Below are 12,058 nucleotides of genomic sequence, written 5' to 3' on the forward strand. Positions count from 1 at the left end.
ACATTGTTTTGCCCAGGTTAAAAAAAAAATCTCATAGCTGTTTCATTGAGAAGCTCTAATCTTGCCATGCATTGGTGCAGGGAATAATATTTTGGCAGGGGTGTCATCTGGTGTTAGGAATGTGCCCCTTGCCTTTCCTGTGGAAAAACTGCTTAATTGGGCCAAGTCATAAATCTTTCCAAAAGCTCTGATTGCACATGGACAGCAGAGACTTCTGAGAGTCTGGCAGCTAAATTCTTCAAAGATTCTTTCTGCACTGAGCAAGGTCCAGGCCAGGGAGACTGCCTCTTCTGTGCTGTTGATGCTCTACCTGCTGGAGCACAGGCAACATAGAGGAGGATGCAGCCTAAGTGAAATGCCTAGGGGACAAGAGTTGAATCAGGGAGTAGGAAGTAGAGCAGAAGAAAGAGCCTGGGTTACAGGTAGTGTTGCCAACTTTCTACTCTCACAAAAAGATAGTATTGTGATGGGGAAGGCTGGAGAGGACAGAAGAGGTCCTGGGTAGAGAGTCTATGCCCACTAGAGTACACTCCCTCCAGATGATATGGAACCAAAGATTTTAGAATCTCACTTTTCTTTTTCTGTTAGCAAATATTTGTGAAACCCACTGATAAAGTGTCCCATCCTCCTCTAGCGCTGGCCCACAGGGAGAATGACAACTTACTACTACTATCTACTCCATTAGCTCAGGTGGCAATGGATCTAAAGGCTACAATCTTACTGATGACACATGGTGGTCAATATGGTTCTATATGATATTTTAAAAATCTAGTACATTACATTAAAAAGTAAACGCTATGTTAGAAGAATGTCAAGGTTGCAAAGCCAAGCACTCAAAAGTTAGGAAATGCCAGAATTAAGATTGCCTGTGCAACCTTAGTTTTACCTCTTGTGAATATGGATTATGATATTTTTAATTATGTGATCACATGCTGGTTTTTAAAAGTTGGCACATGAAAGAATTTATTTTAGTTAATATATACATCTAAAATATTTGTTTTTATGTTTCATTAACAGATTTCTATTTCTTTTGTCTGTCCAGGGAATTTTTACCTGTTGCTTCTTAGGATTTAGGAAAGAACTTCCTCATCCATAGAGTATTCCTGTTTAAATCTCTTCCCTGGGATATGTGTGTATTTTCACCTTTTTCAAGAGCTTTTTTTAGAGATCAAAGACATTCTTTGCATCTAGAAAAATAAAGATTTATTGGTTCACCTTACAGATGTTGTCGTGTCACTATCTTCTCAAAGCACACATTTTTTCACTTTTTCAATGTAAGTGCATATCAGTTTCTCATTTGTAATACAAAATAGCACTCTAACTGTATTTACTTTCTATTAATCTTAAACCACTTTTTACATATTTAAGTAGTAAAAAAGACAAAACACACTTATGAGCTAAAGGTGGTAAACAGTAGGAAGTTGTAAAAACATAATACTAAAATCAAGTTTGACTGATAATTCATTATTATTTAAAAAAGTAAACAATGTCTTTAACATAAAATGAAGGTTGTAACTATATCAGATTTAAATTAAGCAACATTTCTGTTTAAGGTGAACTGCTAAGCCAAAAAGGGGATTGCCCTTTACTATCTTGATGTATCAGCACTAGCTCAGTGTGGTAGCTTTGCCTTGCTGTTTTAAAACTATTATTTTGGTATTTTTTATTTCATAAGAAATATAGGTGTTTGTTTCTTTCTCTTTGCTGCATGTTTTGTGTGAAATCTTTGGAGAACCTGAACATTTACATACCACCAGTCTGTAACTTGAATTGAGATCTTTCTATCCACACGATCTAAAGGGTATTATCCTGCAAATAATTAAGGGTGTGATTAATTTTACTCAAGTAAGTAATCCCATCACCTGTTATGTGTTTGTACGATCAGGCTCTATGGTCTTGTCTGCACTAGCAAAATTAGGGTATGGCTACACTGGCGATTTGCAGCGCTGGAAAGCCTCCACCAGCGCTGCAATTAGTAAGTGGCCACACCTGCAGGGCACTTCCAGCGCTGCAACTCCCTGGCTGCAGCGCTGGCCGTACACCTCACTCAGCATGGGGAATAAGGATTCCAGCGCTGGTGCTGCAGCGCTGGTCATCAAGTGTGGCCACACACCAGCGCTGTGATTGGCCTCCAGGGAATAAGGTGTATCCCAGAATGCTTTTATAAATTACTCTCTTTGTTTTGTTATGCAGCCTTTCTTTGTTTTGTTGTGAACGAGCTCCGATCGGAGCTCCGTTCTGTACCTGGCTGTAAACAATCAAATGAGAGGCAGGCAGGGAGGGAGAGTGAATGAAACAGAACGGAGCCGTTTGAACTGCTTATCTAAAAAAAACAAACACTGATCACAGCAAACAGGAGCTATCTATACCTGGCTGTGAACGATCAAATGAGAGGCAGGCAGGAAGAGTGAATGAAACAGAACGGAGCCGATCGCTCCGTTGAACTGCTTATCTAAAAAAACAAACACTGATCACAGCAAACAGGCAGGCTGTTTGCAATTAGAGTTAAGACTAAGGGCTCATGAACATTTTGTGATTTTTCCAATCCAGGAAGCTAACACTCAGTGTTGGCTCCAAAAATCCACTCTCTCTATCTTCCCCGCTCCCTGTCACAGTACACCACCCTCCACCCCCCTCTTTTGAAAAGCACGTTGGTGCACTTGAATGCTGGGATAGCTACCCATAATGCAGCACTCCCAACAGCGCTGCAAATGCTCCAAATGTGGCCACACACCAGCGCTGGTAGCTGTGAGTGTGGCCACACACCAGCGCTGCTCCTACACAGCTGGATGACCAGCGCTGCAAACTACCAGCGCTGCAAACCGTAAGTGTAGCCATACCCTTAGTTCCTATATTTAAGCAGCTACCAGGAACAGTACTAAGCCAATAGTACAGACAAAGCTCAAGTGTTTTTACAAGGTTTTCACCATAGGTGGCAAAAACATCTGAGCCTTGTCTACACAGAAGTACTGGCAGTTCCAAGCATTCGAAAATCATGAGATGCTCAAATAAAATAATAATGGAATAATTTGTTTTGTTTTCTGATTGTTTCACATTTTCCCAATTTTTCCTGAAACAATGGTGGCTAGAAACTTGCATTTAAAAAACAAAACAAAACTGAAAACTGAGATTCTCATGTAATTCCATAGTTCCAGATGCTGAGGCTTCAATTAATCATGACCTTGCAACTTTCTATTAGTACTTACATCTTTGCTACCACTAGTGCAGCTGCAACATGGATGACAGCTGATATAAATGGGACACTAATTATTCTAATATAGATAAGGACAAAGCATGTCTACACTAGAAAGTAGTAATGCTTTAACTATGTCATTGTAGTAAAAGTGGGTCTACCTCTCCTAGTGAGGATGAAGTTATGTTGGTAAAAATGTACTTTATACTAGTATAGCTATTCCTGTACAGCAAAGAGACTAACTATAAATTGCCTTTGCATTAATATAACTACATTAGTTTAAAAACAAAATCACACCCCTAACCAGAATAGTTCTATTAGTAAGACTTTTCAGTGTTCACCAGGCCTAAAAATCAGCTTATTCCCCTCAAGTGGAAAGTAGGACTGCTGCAGCATTGTGTGCTAGCCTTAATCAGGCCCTTTGATGATCTTGCCCAAGGCCTCCCCCAGAGAGTGAGGTGAGGTCTGGATATGCCACCCAGGCCAAACAAGGTGATGGTGATCACAAAGGAGCAGAAAAACAAAACCACAGTTGTTGATTCTGCTTCCCATTTTACCTTTAATGAAATCCAAAGCACAAAAGGTTTCAGATGTTAGAAACTAGGAATTAAAGTACTAACACTGGCCCTGCTGAAGATATCCCGGGGAAAGTCAGAGCAGGGGGAGGCACAGGACATTGGAAAAGGTGGGGCCATCAAGTTCTAGTGCTACCTTGGAGGCAAGGCAGAGAGAGCAAGGAAGTCGGGTTGCAATCTGGGAACATAAGAAGGGTTTTGGAGGCAGGGGGGATTGGGACAAGCTGAGGATGTAAACGGCAGAGGCATCGGTGTTGGAAGGAGCAGAAGGTTTGAGGAGCCAGCTGGTGGGTTGGGGAACAGAGGCAGGGCCTCTAGTGGTGGGAGCTTCATTGCAGCTGGATTGCCCTGGCTTTACCCCACCCCTGAGCGCAATTCAGCGAGCGGGAGTGGGCGGCAGAGCCCCTAGGGGTCGCTGGTGCGGAAGCAGCAGGCTCCCGGCGCGGCTGGGGAAGGAGGGAGCGAGCAAGTCAGCGCAGAGCGGCCGAAGGTGGCTGGCGAGGAGCGGGCTCGGGGGCGCAGACAACTTCGCTGCGAGTTGGAGCCGGCAGCCCGCGGTGCCTGGGCTGTAACCGGACACCGGGGAGAGAGCGGCGGCGGGGCGGAGGAGGAGAGAAGAGCCCGTAAGGGGGTAGGAGGATGGTGACCGCCGCCTCCGCCTAGCCGGACTCCGCGGCGGCGCCCGGGACTCGCGCTCCGAGCCGGGCTCGGGGCAGCCGGCCATGGGGACGGGGCAGCTCGCCTGAGCTCCCGCTAACTTTCCCCCCCAGGCGGGCGGAGCGGGGCAGGCGGATGGAGGATGCGCTGTCCCCGGCGGGCTGTGTGAGCAGGGGGCGGCGGCGGGGACGATGAAGAAGCAGCCGCAGCAGCAGCACAGCAGCAGGGGCTGCCAGGAGCCCCGGCCCCATGTGGCCCCTTCAGCTGGAGGGGGGCCTGGGCAGGGGGGTGCCTGGAGGAGGCGGCGGCCCCTCTCGCTGCTGCCTTTCCTCTCGCTCCGCGACTACGGCTTCTGCATGGCCGCCCTGCTGCTCTTCTGCCTGGGCTCCCTCTTCTACCAGCTCAACGGGGGACCCCCGCACTTTCTGCTGGACCTGAGGCACTATCTAGGTAAGGGCGGCTGGCGGGAGAGAGGGGGGTGAATGAAGCTGCGTGGGGAGCCCTCTCCCCAGGGCTGGGAAGCTCGCATGCCTGGTAGGCTCAGCCCCACTCACCGCGCGGGGACTTGTTGCAGCTCCTGCTGCCTTGACGTGCATCCCCTCCGTGGCGGCGGTAGGGGCAGCGGAGGATGGATGCCCTGCCGCTCAGCCGGCCGGACAAGCATCGCGGGGCACTGCTGAGCCCAGGGGGTGCGCGCGGAGAGCCAGGCTGAGCAAGGAGCAAGTGGCCCAGCGCACACGCTGTGCCAGGCTTGGCTCCCGCAGGGCTTCGTCGCTCGCCAGAGCCCCAAGGGATCAGAAATTGGTCCCAGCTGGAAAATCTAGCGGCGTCCACTGTGGTGCAGAGCTGCGATGCTGATCCAGGCCTGGCTAGTTTAATTCTCTAGTCCTTGAATAACCGGGCTTGCGAAGATATTTTTCACTTTTGTTAAACCCTTCAAAAAAGAGAGGCTCCTTTCTCGAGAGTGTCTTGACCCCGGATTTCCTTAGGCTCAAGGACTGCACCTTCCTAATCCGTATTCCTAATGGTGTTCATTCAGGCCGAATGTTTCTCGCAAAGAATGTGAACCTCTCTCAACTATGTGGCTAGGGGAGGCACAGAGGGTGAGGCTAAGCCTCTGGCTTCCTGAGTTAAAGAGGTGATTCCCTAGAAAAATAGACTTTTGGGTTGATGAGTGGAAGGAAAAGAAGTTTTGTGAAGAATTTGGGACTTAAACGTGCAGGATTTTATATTCGGAGTCTGTATAAGAAGCAGTGATGTATTGGTATAGTTCCCAAATGAGAAGCTCCGTTTACACACAACTGTGCTACTGGTGAGGAGTGCTTTTTGTAAATACCTATGAGTGTGTGTTTAAAAAGCAGGGAGTAGGGAAAAGGATGATCAGAACCAACTTGCTGAGAAAGTAGAGCTTTGTCAAAAAGTAGAGGACAGTGCACTGGAGACTGTTTCTAAAATCTTAAACTAAATTAAGGCCTATGATGGCCTTTTGTCTGGCCTTTTAAAACTTGTATGGAGAAAGGGTTTATAAATCTACATCTCCACTACTAATTTAGATTAGAACTTGGAATTGCAAGTGAAAACTACAGTTATTGCCCTCAGGATATAAAATGTGGAAGTTCAGGTATAACAAGTCATATATTTTCATATTTGTAGTACAGAAATACTAGGAGTTGTTTTACATTGTAGAGGAGACAGGAATGAACAGGTATTTGAATAAATTTAATATTCTGTTTATTCATGATGGAATAGATTTGTCTGTTTCTGAACTTTGAGTGAGATTTTAGGTTCAAAGCTTCTTTTATCCTTGACTGTAATGTTCCTTAGCAGTTTGGCCATTACATTGCCAAGCTTATTTAAGCATTTTTGAAATTTGCAGATCTTTGTCTAAAACACTTTTGTGAAGAATGAAGTATAAAAAATACATTAATGGTTTTTACCATAAGTGTTTCTCTTGTTAGTATGTTGCTGATTTGATCTTTGTCCCTTATTAAAGATGTCTGGAATTATTCATATAAACTAAGCATTGTAGAAGGAGCCATTGATTTGCCTGCCGGAGGACCATATTCACTTTAAAACTAAAATACAAGAGTTGATGAGAAAGCTAACACGTTGCTGTTTGAGAATAAATTAAAATAGAAATGATCTGACTACAACTGAAAAGTTTTCAGGCCCACATTTTAACATCACTAAGGCTTTGATTGTGCAGGTAGGCACGCAAACAATTTCATGTGGTCTTGGTGATGTCAATGGAACTACTCACACCCAAAATCAAGATAAAGGGACACAATCAATTTTCAAACTACATTTCCAATCTGATAATGTTGTACCAATCATTATTACAGGAAACAACTAAAGCTACTAGAACAGAAAAGGAATAGAGGACAAACATGGGTTTCTCTAGGTTTTGTATTTGTTTACTTGGTGCATTTGACAGTGTCTTGCATAGTGTTATTGTTTTCTTGATCAGTTGCACTACTCTGGGGGGAGCTCATGGGCAGGCTTTTCCTCAGGCTCTGCAAGAGTGTTTGCAAGCAGTACAGCCTACCAGAAATTGAAACTGAAAGTGAGACTGAAGAGGCAGCAGGCAGGTGTGTATTCAGAGAAATGGGAGGGTAGAGGCTGGGAATGGGCCTGATCAGGTTTTGTTTGGTCTTAGGCCTGACCAAATAATTTTTTTTAAATGTCAAGATGTGCTATTTATTTGCCTATTTAAAAAAATATTAAGTTTGCCAGTGGCCATTAAACTTTTTTTATGGCAAAATTTCTTGCCAGTTTTGGCCATACGCTTTCCTTTCCCTTATTGAACTGTACACAGAGGGGAGAAAATACATTTGAAAAAAAGATGTGATGTCTTCCTGAGGGAGAGAGTGTCTATATGTGATAGTTCCTCTTTGCATAGCTATCTTTCCACTTCTACAAAATATTTGCAAGGCTATGTGGAAAAAATGGGCAGAGCATGGTGGATGTGGAGCTGTCAACCCCATATTTGAATCAACTCAAAAGGGAAAACTGGAAAGCTAGCATTAACTCCTGTTTTACGTTCTAGGCCTGATTCCATTTTTATGTCAGTGTGACTCCACTGGGATAAAACTCAAGTAAAAAAAAAATAGTGAATCACAACTTGTGTGATGTGACTTTACAGCTACAGCAGTGGGGCAGCGTAATTGCTGATTCTGTCATGTTGTCATAGACAAAGAGGAGGAGGGGACTTAGATTTAGAGAGCATCAACTAGAGTTCCTTAATGTGAGTGAGGAGGATCCCCTGGTGGTGGGGAGATTAGATCTCCTAAATTCTGGTTAGTCCTGTGAATTTTGGGGGAAATGCTTGGGCTCTTTTTCCTTGGAGCTGCAGTATTTTTGTGTTAAACGCATGCAAAGGGGAATAATTTGCCTATGGAATGTTCATATTGCCTACAGAATGTTCATATAGCATGTGAAATATCATATCTACCTTAGCTGTTTCGAGTGGTTGTTATTGTCATAGGATTAACTGTTTAATGGCCAATATGAAATAAGTACTATTGTGGGCTCAGTATTGTTTGCAGTACACAAATTTTAATCACGTTACTGAAACTGCTATAGCTGTTGGCACTAATTGGCATTCCTGTTGGCAGTCTCAAGGGAGAGACCAAGGATCTGATTGCATATGGAGGCTGCCTATTCTGTGAACCTCCTGTGGCTGGTTAACCAGAGCACTTCAGTGTCCAGGAAGGCCAGTCTAGCTCCTTTTAACAAGCACTAAATTCTCTCTTGCTCACACTTTTCATTCCACCATAAATTTAAAATAGCCACTATTGTTGTTGGGCCTGCTAAAGCTTGCCATCCCCAGCCTTCCCATTTCTAAAAGCTGGTTCTTCAGCAGCAGTCTAATAATATTTGTAGAGCCATGCTGATGGGGTTTGATGCTATTTTAACATGAGAGGTGTACTCTGTAAATTTAAAGTTTTTAAAATAAAAACACCTGGGGGAAAAAAAACCTGTCTTTTTCCAAATTGGAAAGAACATCATTGATGATAAAAGAAGAGCTGTGTCTTACTTCTCTAAAAGCGAACAGACATTGGAGAAGAAAAATTCTAACTAAAAATTCTTGACAATGTCTTTTTAATTTTACTTTTTGTACTTTACTGAAAACATTTAATATATTTTAATTAGGGCTGATTAATCGCACGTGATTCAAAAATAATTGCGATTAAAAAATTAATCGCGATCAATCGCAGTTTGAATCGCACTGTTAAACAATGGAATACCAATTGAAATGTATTAAATATTTTGGATGTTTTTGTACATTTTCAAATATATTGATTTCATTACAACAGGGAATACGAAGTGTACAGTGCTCATTTTATATTTATTACAAATATTTGCACTGTAAAAATGATAAAAGGAATAGTATTTTTCAGTTCACCTCATACAATACTCTAATGCAATCTCCTTATCTTGAAAGTGCAACTCACAAATGTAGACTTATTTTTTTTTTACATAACTGCACTCGAAAACAAAATAAGTCCTACAAGTCCACTCAGTCCTACTTCTTGTTCAGCCAATTGCTAAGACAAACAAGTTTGTTTATGTTTATGGGAGATAATGCTGCTGGCTTCTTATTTACAGTGTCACCTGAAAGTGAGAATAGGTGTTCGCATGGCACTTTTGTAGCTGGCATTGCAAGGTATTTACGTCCCAGATATGCTAAAGATTCATATTCCCCTTCATGCTTCGGCCACCATTCCAGAGGACGTGCTTCCATGATGATGGCGCTCGTTAAAAAAAGAATGCATTAATTAAATTTGTGATTGAACTCCTTGGGGAAGAATAGTATGTCTCCTGCTCTGTTTTACTCGCATTCTGCAATATATTTCATGTTATAATAGCTAGTCTCGGATGATGACCCAGCACATGTTCGTTTTAAGAACGCTTTCACTACAGATTTGACAAAATGCAAAGAAGGTACCAATGTGAGATTTCTAAAGACAAATACATCACTTGATGCAAGGTTTAAGAATCTGAAGAGCTTCCAAAATCTGAGGGGGATGAGGTGTGGAACATGCTTTCAGAAGTCTTAAAAGAGCAACACTCCTATGTGGAGACTGCAGAACCCAAACCACCAAAAAAGAAAATCAACAGTCTGCTTGTGGCATCTGAAGATAATGAAAATGCATTGAGTCTTCACTGTTTTGGAGTGCTATCGAGCAGAACCCATCATAAGCATACATGCATGTCCCTTGGAATGGTGGTTGAAGCATGAGGGGACATAGGAATCTTTAACATATCTGGCATGTAACATATCTTGCGACGACGGCTAAAACAGTGCCATGTGAACACCTGTTCTCACTTTTAGGTGACATTGTAGACAAGAAGAGGGCAGCCTTATCTCCTGCAAATGTAAACTAACTTTTTGTCTGAGTGACTGAACAAGAAGTAGGACTGAGTGGACTTTGTTTTATTTTTGAATGCAGTTATTTTTATACATAATTCTACATTTGTAAGTTCAACTTTCATGATAGAGCTTGCACTACAGTACTTGTATTAGGTGAATTGAAAAATACTATTGCTTTTATAGCACAATATTTGTAATAAAAAATAAAGTGAGCATTGTACACGTTGTGTTGTAATTTAAATCAATATATTTGAAAAATGTAGAAAACATCCAAAAATATTTAAATAAATAGTATTCTATTATTTAACAGCGTGATTAAGCACACAATTAATCACGATTAATTTTTTAAGCGTGAGATTAATCTTGTTAGTTTATTTAAGCGCTTGACAATCCTAGTTTTAATAATGTCTCAGTAATAATGACAATCTGTACTATACCTGCCTGTCATCCTTCCTAGCTTTAAAAAATGTTTCTTTCCCCATACAGTTTTCCCTTTTGTATGTCTTTCACATGCTATCTAGTAAAACAGTAAAAGTGACTATACACAAAGTGCTGTGAAATGCACAAAATAAACAAAGTAGAGGAAAAATATTTTCTCCAGCTTTTTCAATCTTTTCCATTTCTGTGGCAATATTACATGTTCTTTATTACAATGGAAAGTATACAATTTTCAGACCTGAAGTTATTTTGAGTTAGCATGTTCGTTTAAGACTCTACCAATAAAAGTCCCATCCATTCTTCATTATAGACATTAATGGGCGGGGGGAACATATTTCTCATTCCTGTGTTTCTCTGTTATGGTCATCTATTTGTTAGAGGAGGGAAGAAAGTCGTCTTTTTTTTTTCTTTTTAAAGGGACAGTGTCAGAGTTGGTATGGTAAAAATGTAACCCACCCGTTTTGTTTTGGATCATATCATAAGTGTACGTCTAATTATTGTCTAGAACTTTCAACCTTCCAAGACCCAAATGTCGGGAAAAGACCTCAAATGAGGGGGACAAACTAACTGGTCTGATGGTTACCTTTAAGGAGCTATCTGTATAATAAATGTATGTGCTTGTTTATCTGCTCTGTTCTTACATTGAAGCAGAACAATGACAGTAATTGAAAAATGAGATTCTAAGTGCTTTTTTTTTAAACAAAAAAAGATGAATGCATCAGTGAGAAGATCTTAGGTACAGATGAAATATGCTTTTGTGTAACTCTCACACTACTGATTGTGGATATAGGTTTCTGTGTGGTGTGTGTTTGGTTTGTTTGTGTGTTTAATTGAACCAACTTTGTAGAAACGTTGATTTTACTAAGTAGTTAAGACAATCTGAACAGATTGAATTAAAACTTTTTGTGTTCTTTTCTATTTCAAGAACTTTCTTCACTCTCATAATGGATGGTAATTCTTTTGTGGTTTTGAAATGATTTGATTTTTTTAAATGATTTTAAGGATTTATTACAAAGATTACCATAAATTCATTAATTCTTGTGTGTGTAGAATCTGAAAATCGAAAAACTTTAGCACAAAGCCTTGGAAAAAAAAATCCATAGTCAAAAATCTGTACCTGATATTTTTCTTAATTTACTTTCTGCTTCCTTGGGCATTGTTTTGTGCTGAGAACATGAAGGTATTTTGTTTAACTAGAATGCGTCTGAAATTTAATTCATTTTACCAACCTCTCAAAGTTAAGATGAGTTTTGAGGGGGGGGGGAAAAAACAAATGTACCTCATCTCAAATAGCTTCTTTTTTTAAGGCTGTGTAGGAATGTTGTTTTCCATACATTAATTAATTACTTGCTCATTGTTCACAAATTCTCCACTTGTAAAAATAAAGCTTAAAATTATAATATGATACATTTACAACTTTACATTTGGCATTTGCAAACAGAAAATAGGAACAAGTAGAGTGTCTTTATTTGTTTCATGAGTGACTTCAATTTTTATGGAGAGTGCTCTCTTTTAGATAGTAACTTAACTGTTACCTTGGCTATACAGTTCTAACAATAATAACTTGGGGTCGTGAGTGTATTTTGATGGCATTCTAAAATAGAATTTTACGTTTGGAGTATTGAATGGTGTTTGTTTGGAGATATACTGGGCAAGCACTACCCACGAACAGGTATTGAGGTATGTATGCAGCTGTGTATACTTCTCCACATTTCCTATCAGTGACCTTTAACTGTGATCTCGAAAGGATTTATTCTTCTCCAAGTGAAAATCAGTGACCTTTCTTTCCAGGATTCTACTCAGTGAGACTTCTGTCATTAG

General features: G+C 41.0%; 1 protein-coding gene across 1 annotated transcript in view; it reads left to right on the forward strand.

Annotated features, from left to right (window-relative positions):
- The first annotated feature begins 4,199 nt into the window (after window positions 1-4,199).
- Window positions 4,200-12,058, forward strand: part of UST (uronyl 2-sulfotransferase) — a 271,049-nt gene continuing 263,190 nt past the window's right edge. Inside the window, exon 1 of the mRNA XM_045011208.1 lies at window positions 4,200-4,875. Within this exon, the coding sequence (XP_044867143.1) occupies window positions 4,617-4,875 (259 nt within the window). The 5' untranslated portion in view covers window positions 4,200-4,616. The remainder of the gene's footprint in view (window positions 4,876-12,058) is intronic.

Source organism: Mauremys mutica, chromosome 3, assembly GCF_020497125.1.
Source record: "Mauremys mutica isolate MM-2020 ecotype Southern chromosome 3, ASM2049712v1, whole genome shotgun sequence".
Taxonomy (NCBI): Eukaryota; Metazoa; Chordata; order Testudines; family Geoemydidae; genus Mauremys; species Mauremys mutica.